Here is a 20,000-nt window from a genome sequence, read left to right on the forward strand (position 1 = left end):
AGAACAGACAGTGAGGTTCAAGAGCAAGGGGTGGGAATCAGAACAGACAGGGTGGTTCTAGTGTAAGGGGTTGTCATCAAAACAGACTGGGAGGTTCAAGAGTAAGGGTTTGGCATCAGAACAGACAGTGAGGTTTTAGTTTAAGGAGTTGTCATCAAAACTGACAGGGAAGTTTTACAGCAAGGAGTTGGCATTAGAACAGACAGGGGAGATCTAGGGCAAGGGATGGGTATCAGAAAGGGAGATTCAAGAGCAGTGGATTGTCATCAGAACAAACATGGATGTTCTAGGGCAAGGAGATGACATCAGAAAATACAAGGGGTTCTCATCAGAAAAGACGGAGGTTCTAAAGCAAGGAGATGGCATCAAAAAAGATGAGGAGGTTCTAGAGCAATGGGTTGTCATAAGAACAGACAGGATGTTTCTAGAGGCAGGAGATGGCATCAGAACAAACAAAGAGGTTCTAGAGCAAGGAGATGACATCGAACAGACAAGGGGTTCGCTTCAATCCAAACAGGGAGGTTCTAGAGCAAGTAGATTGCATCAGAAAAGACAAGGATTTTCTAGAGCAAGGGGATGCCCTAAGAACAGACAGGGAGTTTGTAGAGCCAGGAGATGGCATCAGAAAAAACAAGGAGGTTCTAGAGGAAGGGGATGACATCAGAACAGACAAGGAGTTTGCATTAAAAAAGCCAGGAAAGTTTTAAAGCAAGTAGATGCTACCAAAACAGACAAGGAGGTTCTACAGTAAGGGGTTGCCATAAGAACAGACAGGGAGGTTTTAGAGCATGGAGATGGCATAAGAACAGACAGGGAGGTTCAAGAGCATGGGTTTTATATCAGAACTGACTGACAGGGAATTTTTAGAGCAAGGGGTTGACATCAGAACAGACAGGGAAAATCTAGAACAAGGGATTGGTATCAGAAAAGAAAGAGAGATTCAAGAGCAAGGGGTAAAAATCAGAACAGACAGGGAGGTTCTAGTGTAAGGGATTGTCACCAGAACAGACACGGAGGGTCAAGAGCAAGGAGTTGGCATCAGAACAGTCATTGAGGTTCTAGTGTAAGGGGTTGTCATCAGAACTGACAGGGAAGTTATACAGCAAGGAGTTGGCATTAGAACAGACAGGGAGGATCTAGGGCAAGAGATTGGTATCAGAAAGGGAGATTCAAGAGCAAGGGGATGTCATCAGAACAAACAGGGAGGTTGAAGAGGAAGGGGTTGGCATCAGAACAGACAGGGAGGTCCAAAAGCAAGGTGTTGGCATCAGAACAGACAGGGAGGTCCAAAAGCAAGGTGTTGGCATTAGAACAGACAGTGAGGCTCAAGAGCAAAGGGTTGGCATCAGAACTGACTGGGAAGTTCTAGAGCCAGGATATGGCATCAGAACAATCAAGGAAGTTCTAGAGCAAGGAGATGACGTCAGAACAGACAAGGGGTTCGCATCAAAATAGACAGGGAGGTTCTAGAGCAAGGAGATGGCATCAGAAAAGACTAGGATTTTCTAGAGCAAGGGGCTGCCCTAAGAACAGACAGGGAGTTTGTAGAGCCAGGAGATGGCATCAGAACAAACAAGGAGGTTCTAGAGCAAGGGGGTGACATCAGAACAGACAAGGAGTTCGGTTTAGAAAAGCCAGGGAAGTTCTAAAGCAAGTAGATGCTACCAGAACAGACTAGGAGGTTCTACAGCAAGGGGTTGCCATAAAAATAGACAGGGAGGTTTTAGATCAAGGAGATGGCATCAGAACAGACAGGGAGGTTCAAGAGCAAGGGTTTGGTATCAGAACTGACTAACAGGGAAGTTCCAGAGCAAGGGGTTGGCATCAGAACAGACAGGGAAAATCTAGAACAAGGGATTGGTATCAGAAAAGAAAGGGAGATTCAAGAGCAAGGGTGGGAATCAGAAGAGACAGGGAGGTTCTAGTGTAAGGGGTTGTCATCAGAACAGACAGGGAGGGTCAAGAGCAAGGGGTTGGCATCAGAACAGATATTGAGGTTTTAGTGTAAGGGGTTGTCATCAGAACTGACTGGGAAGTTATACAGCAAGGAGTTGGCATTAGAACAGACAGGGAGGATCTAGAGCAAGGGATTGGTATCAGAAAGGGAGATTCAAGAGCAAGGGGATGTCATCAGAACAAACAGGGAGGTTGAAGAGCAAGGAGATGGCATCAGAAAAGACAAGGATTTTTTAGAGCAAAGGGCTGCCCTAAGAACAGACAGGGAGTTTGTAGAGCCAGGAGATGGCATCAGAACAAACAAGGAGGTTCTAGAACAATGGGATGACATCAGAACAGACAAGGAGTTTGCATTAGGAAAGCCAGGGAAGTTCTAAAGCAATTAGATACTACCAGAACAGACAAGGAGGTTCTACGGCAAGGGGTTGCCATAAGAACAGACAGGGAGGTTTTAGAGTAAGGAGATGGCATCAGAACAGACAGGGAGGTTCAAGAGCAAGGGTTTGGTATCAGAACTGACTAACAGGGAAGTTCTAGAGCAAGGGGTTGGCATCAGAACAGACAGGGAAAATCTAGAACAGGGGATTGGTATCAGAAAAGAAAGGGAGATTCAAGAGCAAGGGGTGGGAATCAGAACAGACAGGGAGGTTCTAGTGTAAGGGGTTGTCATCAAAACAGACTGGGAGGTTCAAGAGTAAGGGTTTGGCATCAGAACAGACTGTGAGGTTTTAGTTTAAGGAGTTGTCATCAAAACTGACAGGAAAGTTTTACAGCAAGGAGTTGGCATGAGAACAGACAGAGAAGATCTAGGGCAAGGGATTGGTATCATAAAGGGAGATTCAAGAGCAATTGGTTATCATCAGTACAAACAGGGAGGTTCAAGAGCAAGGGGTTGGCATCAGAACTGACAGGGAGGTCCTAAAGCAAGGGTTTGGCATCAGAACAGACAGTGAGGTTCAAGAGCAAAGGGTTGGCATTAGAACTGACAGGGAAGTTCTTGAGCAAGGAGTTGGCATTAGAACAGACAGGGAAGATCTTGGGCAAGGGATTGGTATCAGAAATGGAGATTCATGAACAAGGGGTTGTCATCAGAAAAAACAGGGAGGTTCAAGAGCAAGGGGTTGACATCAGAACAAACAGGGAAGTTCTAGAGCAAGGGATTGGGAGGTTATAGAGCAAGGGGTTGGCATCAGAACAGCTAGGTTCTTGTGTAAGGGGTTGTCATCAGAACAAGCAGAGAGGTTTTAGAGCAAGAGGTTGGCATCAGAACAGACAGGGAGGTTATAGAGCAAGAGGTTGGCATCAAAACAGACAGTGAGGTTCTAGTGTAAGGGGTTGTCATCAGAACAAACAGGGAGGTTCAAGAGCAAGGGGTTGACATCAGAACTGACAGGGTAGTTTTAGGGCAAGTAGTTGGCATCAGAACAGACAGGCAGGTTATAGAGCAAGAAGTTGGCATTAGAACAGACAGTGAGGTTCCAGAGCAAGGGTTTGTCATTAGAACAAACAGTGAGGTTCAAGAGCAAGGGGTTGGCACCAGAACTGACAGGGAAGTTCTAGAGCAAGGGGTTGGCATCAGAACAGACAAGGAGGTTATAGAGCAAGTGGTTGGCATCAGAACAGACAGTGAGGTTTTAGTGTAAAGGTTTGTCATCAGAACAAACAGGGAGGTTCAGGAGCAAGGGGTTGGCATCAGAACTGACAGGGAAGTTCTAGAGCAAGGGGTTGGCACCAGAACAGACAGGGAGGTTCCATAACAATGTGTTGTCATCAGAACAGACAGGGATGTTCTAGAGCACTACTTACTGATTTTGATCGAAAAAGCAGTGAGCAGCGGTGAGGATCCACCTTTTCTTGATGATGGAGCCTCCACATTGATAAGTACTTCCAGCTATGGTTGGATTAACGATGACTTGGTAAGGATATTCGTTTTCGGCAGCTGCTGTACCGTTGACGATTCTTATTCCATCTGCGGTAACCTGTGCAACGCCGCAGTCAGCTAATGGTGAAGATAGATAAATATATTATATATATATATATTATATATATATATATATATATATATATATATATATATATATATATATATATATATATATATATATATATGTATATATATATATGTTATGACATGCCTAAGCTGAATGTCCTCGTATTCAGTGGTAAATACTTTAGCTTAAAGATGGCCTTAGCTAACACTCAGTAGGAAGCATAATAAAAATAATATTCCACCAAAATAAAATCCAAACTGTGCGAAACCATGGTCGGGTGAACGAAACTCAGCAATCTCTTATTATAATTATTAATAACTAATTATACAAATTAACATTAATTACTTGAAACTTATACATGAACGAAATTGTTTCAACAAAACACTTCACTATAATAATTAAACATATGGCAAATAGTTCAATAATTCAACACAATTCAACATATCTAAATAACAAAATACACTTAGTAATAGGAGAAAGAGCCACGAACACTGTCTTCAGAACAGGAAGAATACACCTAACTTAACAAGAAATTTGAAGTACCAAAGTAAACAAAACTAAGAACATAAAGGAGGAATAACGGGAAAAGAGACTTTGCTCTGGACAAGGAAGGATGAAAGTTAAGAAAGCAATCAACAGAGGGCGTGCATAAAGAAAGTAAGAAAATACTAAAAACAGTTTATAATATTCATTATGTACAATAGTGGAGTGAAAACTTGACAATTCCCCCCCCACTAAGATGGGTCCATAGCGGTGGATCCAGCTGAAGATGCTGATGGAAGGCGTGACAAGGTGTCTGCAATGGTGTTGTTGGTTCCCTTGATGCTTTGAAGCTGAATATTAAAGGTGCCAAGGATGTAAGACCACCGCAAGAGTTTCAGATTTTTGAGTCTGGCACGGTTGAGGAACGTGAGAGGTCGGTGATCAGTAAAGACAATGACCCGACGATGACCTTCAAGATAAGGTTGGAAGTGTTGTAAAGAAGCTACTATCGCATAAAGCTCCTTCTCCACGGTAGCCCATCTGGTTTGTGCTCCTCTGAAAAATCTCGAGTGATAGGCTACTGGTAGGTAATGCAGTGTTGGAATACAGCTGGTGTCATTAGGAGCATAAGATTGCAGAAGTACAGCTCCATAACCTGTGCCACTGGCGTCTACCTGTAATAAAAATTCCTTTGAGAAGTCTGGTGCCCTTAAAATTGGTTTAGAGATCAAGATACCTTTAAGCTGATTGAAAAGATTGTCTAATTCCTTAGTCCAAACAAAGGTTACTTTGTTAGATAGTAGTGCATATAATGGAGCAGCAAGAATTGCGAAATTTTTAATGAATTTGGAATAATAAGAGACCATACCTAAAAAGGTCTTAAGTTGAGATTTTGAAAGGGGTACAGGTATATTCATTACACTCTCAATATTAGCATCTTTTGGCATTATTTCTCCACTGCCCAAATAATGACCAAGGTATACAACCTTAGCTTGCCCAAATGAACTCTTGGCTAAGTTGATGGTGAGACCTACAGTACGTAGTCGTGTAAACAGATTTGAGAGTGTGTGCAGATGTTCCTCCCAAGTCATGTTTGCTATGACTATATCGTCCAAGTACACATAGACATTAGGCAAATCTCTGATTACCTCTGCCATCAGCCTCTGAAATGTAGCAGGGGCATTAGAGAGCCCAAAAGGCATAACCACATATTCAAATAGGCCAAAGGGTGTTACAAAAGCAGAGATTGATTGGGCCTTTGGGGTCAGTTTTACCTGATAGTACCCTTTTAGTAAATCAATCTGAGTCAAAATCTTTGAATTACTTATATTGTCTAAAATATCATTGATCCGTGGCAAAGGAAAAGAATTTTTAATGGTGACCTTATTCAGTCTGCGGTAGTCTGTACATAGTCGTAACTTACCGTTTGCTTTAGGTACAAGTATACAAGGTGAAGCCCAAGGGGAGGTACTTGGGACTGCTAACTTGTGATCTATCAAGTACTGTACCTCTGACCTTAAGGATTCAAGCTTCTTTCCTATCGCTCTGTAAAATGGTTGTCTGATGGGCTGTGTTCCCGGCTCCAGCAAGATGTCATGTTGAATGAGGTTACAGGTTCCTGGATCATCAGTGCACAAGTCCTGAAAACTGGTTAGTAAGGAGTTTAGTTCTTTGCTTTCATTTGTAGACAAGTGTGATAAGAAGGAGTCAAGCTTACCCATTATCTTAGAGTTAGTTAAATCACTAATATTAATCAGTTCTGGATCTTCATCAGGGTCTTCATTAGTAGTAACAGGATAGTCATCTTTAGACCTAAGAGTTGAGGTAGTCACCAATGTTACTCGAGGTGGTCCACTATTTACTCTACTTTGGTACCGCTTCAACAAGTTCACATGAACCAATTGTGTGTCCTTCCTCCTATCTGGGGTACTAATTACATAGTTTACCTTAGAAAGACGTTCTAGGACTGTATATGGGCCGGCAAACTTCTCTCTCAATGGAGCTCCTGGAATTGGATGGTATAAAAGTACCTGGTCACCTTTCTGGAACTCCCTTAACCTGGCTTTCTTGTTCCCCTGTTGCTGCATTACTTGTTGCGAGGAAAGGAGGTTAGAACATACCAAATCATTTATCTGATGAAACTTACTTTTAAGGTCTTTAATATATTGCAACGTGTTAGTAGTCTCCTCTGGTTTCTGATGCAAAATATTTTCTTTCACCATACCCAATACAGTTCGTGGTCGACGACCAAACAATGCCTCAAAGGGAGATATCCCTGTGGAATCATGTGGAGTGCATCGAAAAACATACATTAGGAGATCGAGGTCCTCATCCCAATGATTTGCCGTTTCACTGCTGTACTTGCGCAAAAGGTTCTTCAAGGTTTGATGGAACCTTTCCAGGGCACCATTTGTCTGTGGATGATATATAGAGGAGTTAACATTATGAATATTCAATGTATGCATAGTTTGTTTGAAGACATGGCTTGTAAAATTAGTTCCCTGGTCACATTGTAATTCATAGGGAAATCCTAAAACAGTGAAAATCTTCCTAAGGTTAAGTAATATAGTCTTTGCATTTATGTTTTTGATTGCAAATGCCAAAGGGTACCTTGAAGTGGGACACATAGCAGTCAGTATGTATTCATTCCCTCTCTTAGTCTTTGGTAAGGGACCAACGCAATCTATGATGAGTTTGTAAAAAGGAGTTTTGGGTACTAGTACGTTCTGGAGTGGTGCTGGCGGGATTCTCTGGTTAGGTTGACCTGTAACCTGACAATGGTGACATGAAGCAACATAGCTCTTAATATCTTTACCAAGGCCTGGCCAATAATAGTCTTCACTTACTCTTTTGTAGGTCTTGTTGACCCCTAAGTGGGATTCTGCAGAATGAGCGAGGTCTAACAAGGAAAGTCTTAGAGGTTGAGGAATGACTATTTGGTGGCAATCCCTCCAAGTATGGTTAGAATTAATCTGTGGCGACCTGAAATGCCTGCAGAGAATACCTTTATTCACATAAAAATATGGCAATTTTGGATTTTCATCTGGAATTCTCACCTTTTTCCAAAGTTCACTAAGGCTGGGGTCCTCTTTCTGTAGCTCGGTAAACTCTTTCTTACCTACATTCACCAAGTCTAAGGCCTCCATAGTTCTTCCAGTAGTTTTACTCTCACTTTTCAAGTGTCCTGCCCTGGAAGTATTCCTAGTCACAACCTGAGTTATAGCTGGTGGAGATTCTATGGATTTACTTTCTTCTTGGATTACGAAATCAGGATCTGAAATAATAAAATTAGTTTTCACCTGTGACCCTGCTAGATCATTACCCAAGATCAGCTCTACTGGAGAACACGGCAAGGCTTGCTTTAACACAGCTACTTTAGCCTTTCCTGTAAAGTAAGGACTAACAATTTCCACTTCAGCAAGAGGCAGAGTCCTGGAAGAGGTTAAATCTGAAATAGTTACAAACTCCCTAGTGTAAGTTAGATTCTTCGAACCTAAGTCTGCCAATATAGACTGAGAGGAACCAGAGTCTCTGAGGCACTTCAGTGAAGTACCATTTACAGTAACATCACAAATAAATCCTTCAAACGGCTGCAACCCTTCCATCGGAGTAGTCACATGGCATGTGCTCCTTGACTGGGCATTTTTACCTTCTTTTGCTTTTGAAGTTTTGCACTGGGGAAGTGGACAATTTTCAATAGTGTGGCCCTCTTTCTTGCAGTAAGCACAGGATACCTGGGGAGATTTGGAAAAGGAAGGAGATGATTTGTTAGTTTGACCCTTTTGTGATTTATGGATTAAGAGGTAATCATCGGCGAGACTAGCTGCCTTCTTTACCAGTGTTTCACCTTTAAAATGAATGAAGGTTGAGATACGAGTAGGCACTTTCCTCAAAAATTCTTCTAGAAGAATCAAATTCTTAAATGATTCGAAGTTATCAACACCTGCTCTTTCTAACCACTTATTCAACTGCCTATTTTTGAGACTACAAAATTCTACAAAAGTTTGGTTGAAAGTTTTAACAGAATTTCTAAAATTTTGTCTGTACCCTTCTATGGTAATGGAGTACGCATCCAAGATAGTTTTCTTTAACACTGTATAGTCATTTTCACTTACCAGTTGTGAAGCAACAAATGCAGCTTTACCCTTCACTTTGTTCCTGATGAGCAGAGACCAGAATTCTACAGGCCAGTTCAAGGTTTCTGCGATTTGTTCAAAGTTCTGGAAGAAAACCTCAGGATCTTTCTCATCGAAATCAGGTACAAGCTTACTTGCTTTAAAAACTTCAAACGTAGCAGGGAGTGTGGCTTCCTTTCTCTTACCTGAAGAAAGCTCCTGGAGTTTTATCTGGTGTCTTATCTCTGCTTCTCGCTCCTTCTCTCTCGCTTCTGCTCTCTTCTCTTCTAGATAGAGCTCCCGTTCGGTCGTTTCCTTCTTTACCTTCTCTAACTGCAATTGAAGCCTTATTTTCTCTACTTCTGTATCTACTGGAACAGGCGGAAGTACTCCTGCTGCAATTCTGAGTGCTTGTACTTCTTCATCATCTGTAATAATCTCTTGGTTAATTAAATAATCCAAAATGTTACTCAGTAATCTAGCCTTCACATAAGCAGGATCAACCACAATGTTACATTTCGCTGCTAGGTCACGCAGATCCTGTTTAGTAGCATACCTGAGCGTAGATAATTCCTCTTTGGGGTTTCCAGTAAAGCTCTCTAGATTAAAAGGCATTTTGAACAAGGTTTAATTACTCACTACACAGCACTTAGGCCTATGTAAATACAACAAATCCTACCTACCTAACAATGAATGGCTGACTAAACGCGAACACATTAAACTGTTAATCATTCTAAACAGTATTCATATTTATAAAATAAAGTTAACAGTAGCCACACGTACATTGCTCCTAACGTAAACAAATGTAACAAGTTATATTTACTACCGAAAACCTATAATGATAAATTTAGGTAACTGCAGCCCAACGCTATTACTGTACTTATAATAGAACGCTAACAGACAGCGAGAGAAGTATTTAAATACGAATAACAACTGCTAGTTACAGAATGGTAATTACCTAAAGATATACGCAGCAACCTGACTAAACCACATGTCTAATCTTGGGGAGTTAAACTAGCGCAATTCAGTAATTACAGAAAGTCTGGAATCACGGAGTGTTCGAGGTACACTAAAAGTGCGAGAATGAACAAATACTTCCGCAATGATTAGACTTTAAAAGGAGTACAGTGGATTTTGCTAATCCGAAAGGTCGGGAGCTAAACAATGATGTGCAAGGTAACGTAAGATTAACGTAACTTAACACTTATATGATAGCGAGGGTGACCTTTATTGTGGAAAATATTAATGAGGCGGGCATAAGAGGTGATTCACACAGATCCCTGTCAATTAACACTTGTTATCGACTTATCCTTCAAAAATACTTTACCTTGGTTTAAGGAGAGATGAGGTGTATTCTTGCCTGGAACTACTGTCAAACACAGTTTAATGAAAGCGAAGAACAGCGTAGCGTGGCACTAACTGTACAAATCAATGAAGCACAATATATGGACATATCGTTCACCAACAGTTCTTAAAAATTCACCAAAAACATTTCAACAGTTTATAATCGCACAACAGATTTGGAATCCCGGACATGCCCCCAAATTATGACATGCCTAAGCTGAATGTCCTCGTATTCAGTGGTAAATACTTTAGCTTAAAGATGGCCTTAGCTAACACTCAGTAGGAAGCATAATAAAAATAATATTCCACCAAAATAAAATCCAAACTGTGCGAAACCATGGTCGGGTGAACGAAACTCAGCAATCTCTTATTATAATTATTAATAACTAATTATACAAATTAACATTAATTACTTGAAACTTATACATGAACGAAATTGTTTCAACAAAACACTTCACTATAATAATTAAACATATGGCAAATAGTTCAATAATTCAACACAATTCAACATATCTAAATAACAAAATACACTTAGTAATAGGAGAAAGAGCCACGAACACTGTCTTCAGAACAGGAAGAATACACCTAACTTAACAAGAAATTTGAAGTACCAAAGTAAACAAAACTAAGAACATAAAGGAGGAATAACGGGAAAAGAGACTTTGCTCTGGACAAGGAAGGATGAAAGTTAAGAAAGCAATCAACAGAGGGCGTGCATAAAGAAAGTAAGAAAATACTAAAAACAGTTTATAATATTCATTATGTACAATAGTGGAGTGAAAACTTGACAATTCATATATATATATATATATATATATATATATATATATATATATATATATATATATATATATATATATATATATATATATATATATATATATATATATATATATATATGGGCGTGTGTGTGTGTATTTTGCCAGACGATGTTATCCAAAGAATGTAGAACATAAAATAGAAATGTCATTTAATGCCTTGAATTTTTGGTGCTATGTAAATTCCACCCACGAAAATTCCACCCACGAACATTCCTCCCACCAAATTCCACCCCCGAAAATTTCACCCACGTCAAGTTCCACCCACGGAAATTCCACCCACAAAGAATTTCTACATCTTGTCTTTCATGTATGTTTAATAAAAAAAGTGAGGTTGAAATGACTATAATACGTGTGGGAAAGGAAACACAGACAATTTTTAAAACATTAAATAATATTTATTGATTGCATCCATTGAAAGTGAGGTTGAAATTACTATTATACATATGGGAAAGGAAACACAAACAATTTTTAAAACATAAAATTAATAGTTATTGATTGTATCCATTGAAAGTGAGGTTGAAATTACTGTTATACATATGGTAAAGGAAACAGACAATATTAAATACATAAAATAATATTTATTGATTGTATCCATTTCGTATTGCAACCTATGCAAAATTAAAATTCAAACAAAAGAAATTAAATTTATTTAACCATGCAAGTTATGTGCTATACCTTTCAGAAATTCTAATATGTATGATGGCTCATAATTTTCTACAAGATTTATAAGTCTGTCATTTATAGACTTATATTTCTTTCTTTTCTGAGCCTCGTCTCCTCGTCTTAAATGAATAATTTTAGTTTGGGTTAGAGCTTCCTCTTTTTGGAGTGATGAGCAAAGTGTCCATAAATTTGGATGGATACTTGTTAACAACGTTCTTAGAGCACTATTAAAACCTTCCACATGATTGTTTGTCCTCGGTACGTTATGTAGAGTACACTCATGTACATTCCACATTTCGATAGGGAAAAGAGGTTCAACTCTCCGTCTCCGTTCACCTCTTCCGCGTTGGACACCAACGATAGTGATTGTTTAACGAAGATAGTTCTTTAAAATAAACAAACAACTGTTTCAATACTAGTCTGTAGGATGGTGATTGTTTAACGAAGATAGTTGTTTAAAATAATCACCCATAATATATATATATATATATATATATGTGTGTGTGTGTGTGTGTGTGCATATATATATATATATATATGTGTGTGTGTGTGTGTGTGTGCATATATATATATATATATATATAGTAAAAAATTTTGTTAACATTTAAACCTTCAGTTATTGATATGAAATAAACAAAGTTTCATTTGGTCTAATGATTAAATAAATGAAAGAAAATAAAAAATATAGAAAATATGGGTGGAACTTTCGTGGGTGGAATTTTACATGGGTGAAATTTTCGTGGGTGGAATTTTCGGACCACGGAATTTTTAAGCCCCCTACCCGAGGGACGGGGAGACACCATATATTCACATGTCGAACGATTCTACTGCGTGGCAGGAAATATGCGTATATATATATATATATATATATATATACTGGCAGACATTGCCCTTTATTAAATTGGAGAGATCAAAACTTCTGTTTTCCTTTACTATAAATTTTATCCCTTCCTCCAACCTCTCCCTGTCCTCATACTCCCCCAGATACTCCATGCTGATCCAATGACCTGCACATGTAATTTTAAAAACTGACCTTTCAGTCATTCCTTTACTTAAACCCTACCCCACAGTTAATCCAGTTTTTCTACATAAGCCCTTTTGTACATCCTTCTTATCTAACTCACCTGTCTTTATTACATTTAGTGACTCATTTTCTCACTTTCCTTTCTTACTTATATCAAATTTAACTTTTGCTTCAACTGAGTTATGATAAGATATATCCCCAGGCCAATCCTCTTTTCCACATCAAAACCATCACATTTTTACTGACACAGTAATTAGTTATTACTGTTTTTCATTTGAAATAATTTATTTCAAATAACAAGTCTCCTGGCAGACAGATTTCTACTAGATTTTGTCCCTTTTCCCTTATTCCAGGAACTCATTCCTACTAACAACAATATTTCCTTCTCTGTCACCTATCCATACACCCAATTTTCATAGCCCAGTTTTCCTTTCATTTTTTCCAAAAGAATCCAGACAGGATACAGATTCAGAATTCAACATAAGATTCTCTTTCAGTTTTCTATTCCTGAAACATATGCTCATACTATCAAAAGTTTTAATCCTGTCACAGTCAGTCTTGACATTACATTCATTGAAATAATACACCAGGGACTCTTATTTCCTGTCATCAGAGACTTAACAGGTTCCCAATCGCTAACCCTAACTGTGAAGAAGTTTCCACTCGTACATGACATTATGTTTTATTCATATGGTGTTTGGCAAGCAATAAATGAAATTGAATGTACATACTTAATTTCATGCAAAAGTCAAAGTTTTAGGGAGCAATCATTGATAAATGGGAAATAAAAACTTTCATAAAAGTTCTAATAATATAGTACTGTACATCATTATGAAGCTATTTATTTCAGGTTTGTCTGAAAAATAGAGAAATATTCTACCCCTTCACATTTCAACTACCCTACATACCATTATTTTTTGTTATTTTGATTTGTTCACTTTCGCCTCACTAAGTGCCAGTTCAAAGAGTTTTCTCTCCTTGACCAAATCAGCTACCATGCATTTATTCTCATCTGCATCATGATATGAATATTCCAAACCATAAGATTCAGTATTTTCCTTTGATGAATAGTCTGTATTTCTGGAGTGTTGCATTCTATGGGAAGTTATCTCAATCTAGACTAACCTTTCACACATACTGGTCAATCACTATTGTTGCTGCAGAAATTTTGGGTGAAATTAGCTCCACCCCTTGATGACGTCATAGCCAATCACATTGTCTTCCATGTTAACAGCAGTCACAACACATGCCCTTCAAGTAATTATTAGTTAATATAGTTTGAAATTTGTCAGGGGATGTATTGTAACCATTGCTAACATGGGAGACAACGTGATTGGCTATGACATCATCAAAGGGTGGGGCTTATTTCACTCAGAATATTTGCAGCGACTATACGGAGGCATGTCACTTAAAATCACACGAGCATCTGGCACCTTTCCATTTTCAACCATTTCACTATCATTTCTATATTCAAAGTAAATACATCCACTAGCATTCTCAAATTTTCATTTACTGCTTCCACTCTTCTGTCCTACAAATTAGCATATTTGAATTCAATATATTCAAGAATCAAAACATAAGTACAATTTAGATGATCAACCAAGAAGGATTGTAAACTTGTTATCCTTGGTAGTTGGAGATTAACAAAGCAAAAAGTATAGGCCATAGCTACTTACGGCAGTATGCCCTTGTAACACCACAAGATGTGGCTGTTGTTGATGACTCTGCAGATGTTGTTGTTGGCATGGTAGTTGTTGTTGTTGGCATGGTAGTCGTTGTTGTTGGCATGGTAGTTGTTGTTGTTGGCATGGAAGTCGTTGTTGTTGGCATAGTAGTCGTTGTTGTTGGCATGGTAGTTTTTGTTGTTGGCATAGTAGTCGTTGTTGTTGGCATGGTAGTTTTTGTTGTTGGCATGGTAGTTGTTGTTGTTGGCATGGTAGTCGTTGTTGTTGGCATGGTAGTTGTTGTTGTTGGCATAGTAGTCGTTGTTGTTGGTATGGTAGTTTTTGTTGTTGGCATGGTAGTTGTTGTTGGCATGGTAGTCGTTGTTGTTGGCATGGCAGTTGTTGTTGTTGGCATGGTAGTCGTTGTTGTTGGCATGGTAGTTGTTGTTGTTGGCATAGTAGTCGTTGTTGTTGGCATGGTAGTTGTTGTTGTTGGCATGGTAGTCGTTGTTGTTGGCATGGTAGTCGTCGTTGTTGGCATGACAGTCGTTGTTGGGTTGGGAGGTGTTGTTGTTGGTATGACAGTCGTTTTTGGGTTGGGAGGTGTTGTTGTTGGCATGACAGTCGTCGTTGTTGGCTTGGGAGGTGTTGTTGTTGTTGGGTTTGAAGGTGGTGTTGTTGGTTTGACAGTCGTTGTTGGGTTGGGAGGTGGTGTTGTTGGCATGACAGTCGGTGTTGGGTTGGGCGGTGTTGTTGTTGGCATGACAGTCGTCGTTGTTGGCATGACAGTCGTCGTTGTTGGCATGACAGTCGTTGTTGGGTTGGGAGGTGTTGTTGTTGGCATGACAGTCGTCGTTGTTGGCTTGGGAGGTGTTGTTGTTGTTGGGTTGGAAGGTGGTGTTGTTGGTTTGACAGTCGTTGTTGGGTTGGGAGGTGTTGTTGTTGGCATGACAGTCGGTGTTGGGTTGGGAGGTGTTGTTGTTGGTTTGACAGTCGTTGTTGGGTTGGGAGGTGGTGTTGTTGGCATGACAGTCGTTGTTGGGTTGGGAGGTGTTGTTGTTGGTTTGACAGTCGTTGTTGGGTTGGGAGGTGGTGTTGTTGGCATGACAATCGTTGTTGGGTTGGGAGGTGGTGTTGTTGGTTTGACAGTTGTTGTTGGGTTGGGAGGTGTTGTTGTTGGCATGACAGTTATTGGTGGCATAGCAGTTGTTGTTGGCTTCAGTGTTGTCGGATCTGCAAGAGGAGTTGTTGGTGGAATGGTAGTAGGTACTGGCGGAAGCACATCTATACTCGGAAGAAAAGATTTCTTAAATGATTTCAACCATGTTCTCTAAAGTCATTATCAAAATATGCTGGACATGGCATTATTGTTTCATAGGTATTCAAAACATTATTTGCATCATTGATTTTCTATCATTGCATATTATCAGTTAAATCTAGATGGTATTACTTTTTTTTTATTATTATTTTCACTGTGTATCACTACCTGTCTACACAATTTTCCAATTTTTCTGGCTATTACTTGTCCTAAAATTAATAATTCACCTTTAAAATTCCACTATAAATTATATGCAACTGTTAGAGTGTGCATCAATCTACCAACAGCTATTCCAATGATAAATGCCTAAAACCAGTGAACCTCGGTACTTTTAAATGTTTTTTTTTTTTTTTTTTTTTTAACTTGAAAGAACACTGACCATCCTGTGAGTATTTTGTATATGATTTTGAACAGCAAAAAAGATTTGAGCAGTTGATAAGAATCCAAATCAACAGTATGAAAATAAGTCGAAGTGAGGATCAAATTCGATGACGAGTCTCTAATAAAATTTGAAAATCACGAAATTCATGAAAGATATTAGTGCCAGATATAAATCGAAAGTCGCGTTTAATTTGAGAATAGAAAATTTCGGTATGAAGTAAGTCTATTTCTTTATTTAATAAAACCAGTAGCAAATATCGTTTATCTGTGGAATGAAGACACCAATACTTTTGAAATTATCGGGAAAATAATGGGGCCTGCAGTGCATTCAGAAACTCGAGTCACCATCACCATTGATCATAAGGGCAGTAAGCCTTCCATCATGCATGCACTGTGCCTCAACCGTAGCATTGAATACTTACCTACTTTAGACCTCAGAGCTGTTACTTACCTTCTTTCTACCTCTATTCATATGAAAGGGTCTTGAAGAGCTCCGAGTAATACTTTGATGAAGCATCAGTGTTATATTTGGAAAAAGATATACAAATATAAGAAGCCAATAATACAAGCCTCCTAGTGTATATGCCTGCAGTTAAGATTTAAGCCTTTGTAGAGGGATGTATCACGTCACCGGTGTGCTATGATTGACGATCCTAATAAATCTTGCTTCGTAGAAGTCCCACTAGTGATCCAGAAGAAGTCTTCCTCAACGTGCTGAGAAAAGTTTTGAAAACATTAGCAACATCTCTAAAATCGATTTCTGAAAGTTTTCTGTGTTATAAAAATTTGGGATATCTGTTATTTTCGTAAAGATGTATATTATTGAGTGATACATTTGTTTCATAAGATTCTAAAAGGAATTGCTAATTATTTTGTGGTAAGTAGAACCATGCATATTTTATTTTACTGTTGATTATTGAATAAGGTGATAGTCCTTCAAAGTTCCTTGTAAACTTAGTTATTTGTAATGTTCTATTCCTGCACAAGTGTAGAATATAATAGATTTTATGTGATATGAATAATAGCCTTGAGAATTACATGGCAGCTAGCATTATAGCATCAGTGATAAGGCACATTTATCTCTTCAGAGGATTATAGCAAGAAGGAGGTTACATGTTAGCACTTCTTCAATTTAGCATAATTACTTAAGTGATTTCAAGTATTTTGTTAGTTTCTTTGTGAAATCAGTGGGACTTCTAAGGAGTTGATTTACCCTCTGTAACACATTTCTGTGTAAATACTATAATAAATTGTATGTTTTGGACCAAAAAGAGCTTGTAATAACAAACGAACCAATGTTTGTTTCCAAGAAGACCACAAGCGTACCTAGCAGATCTGTAAGGAGATAGAAACCCTACTTGAAGATGTCAGAATTAGTGGATGCTAGTAGCTAAGAGAAAATTTTGCTAGGCAATGAGAACTAAATAGAATTGCTTTTTATTTAGGAAAGGAAATCTAAGGTCATCCATCAGATTGTATTTTTAATGGTTCAGGCCTTCAGTTGCAAATGACTAATTTTTATACTAGGGTACAAGATTGTGGTGTAAAATTTCATCATAATGCGGAAAATTTTTCTTTCAATGTTTAAAGGAACGAATATGAAAGAGGGATGAATTGCAGCAGAAAGAGACTTGGGATGTGTACTGTGTTTGCTCTCTTAACTTGTTTGGCTAAGCGGCTGGGGTGCCCCAATAATGGGTTGAAAGGAGGGATAAATTCTAAAATGGAATACATTCTTCCAAAAAATGAGGTTGATGTCAGATTTATTTCTTAAAGGAGAATGACATATTTCGTTCAGCAGAAAGCTCTTCAAGTACGATAGCATGTTTTGTGTGATTATATTGGACGAGAAACGACGGTGCAAGTAAGAGAAATGGGGTAGTGGTCACTGGGCCCAAAGTGGCAGATATTTTCTGAGCCTGAGTCAAGAAATTTAAGTTAAAAAAAAAAAATTGTATTCATGGTCATGATACTGATGAACTTGTGTTGGGTGTTGAATGATTTGTTCCATCTCAATATTCAGAGAAAAGTTGTTAACCTTATTTCCATAAACATCGAGTCAGTTTGAATGGTAGTCAGTTAGCCTGAAGTAAGTTGTAATATTTAATGTAGGAATATATAGAGGAAAAAAATGGAAAAAAGTAAGAAATGTATTGAAAGAAACAAAAATGAGAGAATCGGGTAATCAATAACACAATTCAAGATCAATAGTAGAAGTTTGAAGAAAAAGTTAAAACCCGATGGTGTTATAGAGGTTTTGCTAGATTCACTAGGCTAGTTTTGGGCATTTTACTCAGCCTTTAAACTGGTAACGAGAATAGAAGTTGTAAAAATGGGTCTTTAAACACTCAGGGTAAGCCCAAGCACCACTGGACGAATAGTATTATTGTAACGGAAAAACATGTTAGAAAAGTAGATACAAAATTGTGCTTAACAAAAATAGGATCAGAGCCAGACTTCAAATGTCTATAGGATTTTTTGTTTAAGAATACAGAGTAAGAATTTATTTTTGCCAGCATTAGACAGTAAAAAACTATGATGAATTGGTCGATGTTTATATATAATAGTAATAACTTGAAATAATAAGGGGAAATAGAAAATTGTCAAAAAATAGAAAAGGGTGCCCGATGAAAAAATTTAGCAATAGAAAATCTTTAGGGTTATAAGAAAACTGCAATATACTTGATTAGTTTTTTAAGTCAATGTAAATATAAAATACTGTAAAATAGAGTAAATAATTTCTCCAGGTGTTTGGTACTAAGCCTGAAAATTATAGTAAAAAAAAATAGAAATTAAAGTACGTTGCAAAAGAAAATCAAACTCGGGTTTTACAAGAAAAGAAAGTGTTAGGAGACTCCCCATTTTTAGTAAACTCAAACCTATAACTGAGAGAGCAGCATGTTTAATAATTCGAGAAAAGACGGAGAAAGCAGAAAAAATTATATTCTAACTTATGAAACTCACAATGTGTACATTCTGTTTAATTACAAAGCCTGATAGTGTTCAATACCGCTGAGTAAGTGATAGTGCCACATGTTTTCAGGAAGTAACTAATTATAGCAAAGAATACATCACTTTTTAAGTTTGTAATATGTTTTACAGCCATTCATTTTAATTTTAAATCTAATCCCGATATGCTCAAAATGAAAGTCATTAACTTTTTCTATGATCTAATCCAGTCATTTTAAAGATTTCGTTCAGAGCTATAGCTGCAATAGTAATACGGATTTTTGGAGCAGCTTTAAAGTTGATACAGTAAACCCTAGAGTAAAAATTGGGTTACTGTAAGCCAAATGATACACTGCTCTGCCAACTAGAATTCTCTAGGTTTCTAGTTTCAAAGATCTTGTTTCCACTTGTGTAATTCAATCTACTCCTAAATTTCTCCATCCCTTATCGTTGAAAACATCTTTACACTTTTATCAAAGGCAAAAGTAAACAACTGAACTACTTAACACAGTAACCCAGAGCCTATACACGCCATTCAAATTACTAACTTGTGACATCGAAAGTTATTTGGTGCCCAAGACCAACTCTGCTACTTCTAGCAGCTTTTGGGACAAGCCAAACACCTCTAGGGTTAAGGCTCAATGCTATGAAACTAACGCTAACTATAATACGTGCTTGTTTCCCCTTAGACATGCTAGTTTTGCCAGTAAATCAAGATTCGCAAGCTATTTGTTTTTATTGTATTGCAGTGGTAGTCTCGGTAATCAGCTATTTCTTAATTTCTCGAAACACCACACAACTGCTTGACATCATATGTTGGTGACTGTCAGACTTAAGAAAAAAGTATAACAGTTTGATGTTGCATAAGACTTTGAATGCTGTAAGAATTTGGTCATTTGTTTGTAGGATATTGGATTGTGCAAATTCGTTTAGTATAGTATAGTTTGTTGATTTTAGAATCATCACAAAACAATTACCAGAAATATTTAAGTATACTTGGTTTTATCTCATTTCAACAAAGTGAATAATCAAATGATTGATAAAACAACTAATTTGCCTTTTCGAAATTTTTTATCGTTTTAGAAAGATAGGAAAAGATGGACTGATAATGAAAATGAAAACACGCTGGCAAATCTTCAGCAAATTGTCCTTGATAATCTCCCTTCTCCAGTTCCCTAAACCCTGGCAGATAAAAACTGTATTTAGAAACTGAATGATTTCACTCACATTGTAATGGAAAAGAATACAGGTAGGCTAATTATCAACGAAAAAGAAAGTAGAGAAATATAAA

General features: G+C 37.9%; 3 protein-coding genes across 5 annotated transcripts in view; 1 reads left to right on the forward strand and 2 right to left on the reverse strand.

The window, feature by feature from the left end:
• The window catches only part of LOC137617971 (mucin-2-like), a 38,106-nt gene extending 22,844 nt beyond the window's left edge, over positions 1 to 15,262 (reverse strand). The window contains exons 1-2 of the mRNA XM_068347899.1: positions 14,074 to 15,262; positions 3,763 to 3,955 (exon numbers count right to left, since the gene is read on the reverse strand). Coding sequence (XP_068204000.1) covers positions 3,763 to 3,955; positions 14,074 to 15,262 — 1,382 coding nt within the window. The remainder of the gene's footprint in view (positions 1 to 3,762; positions 3,956 to 14,073) is intronic.
• The window catches only part of Gcat (Glycine C-acetyltransferase), a 690,239-nt gene that overhangs the window by 233,522 nt on the left and 436,717 nt on the right, over positions 1 to 20,000 (forward strand). The gene's annotated exons all lie outside the window — the stretch shown is intronic.
• On the reverse strand, positions 4,100 to 10,677 carry LOC137618161 (uncharacterized). 3 transcript variants are annotated; one of them, XM_068348210.1, is made up of 4 exons: positions 9,873 to 10,677; positions 8,752 to 8,973; positions 8,546 to 8,650; positions 4,101 to 8,164 (listed from the first exon to the last, which is right to left on the reverse strand). In XM_068348210.1, exon 4 carries the CDS (start codon positions 8,033 to 8,035, stop codon positions 4,682 to 4,684), a length of 3,354 nt encoding a protein of 1,117 aa, XP_068204311.1. In that variant the 5' UTR covers positions 8,036 to 8,164; positions 8,546 to 8,650; positions 8,752 to 8,973; positions 9,873 to 10,677; the 3' UTR covers positions 4,101 to 4,681. The 3 variants fall into 3 exon arrangements, with proteins under 3 accessions (XP_068204308.1, XP_068204311.1, XP_068204310.1); XM_068348209.1 differs by lacking the exon at positions 8,546 to 8,650; XM_068348207.1 differs by having other exon boundaries at positions 4,100 to 8,164; positions 8,546 to 10,677.

Source organism: Palaemon carinicauda, chromosome 24 (assembly GCF_036898095.1).
Source record: "Palaemon carinicauda isolate YSFRI2023 chromosome 24, ASM3689809v2, whole genome shotgun sequence".
Lineage (NCBI taxonomy): Eukaryota > Metazoa > Arthropoda > Malacostraca > Decapoda > Palaemonidae > Palaemon > Palaemon carinicauda.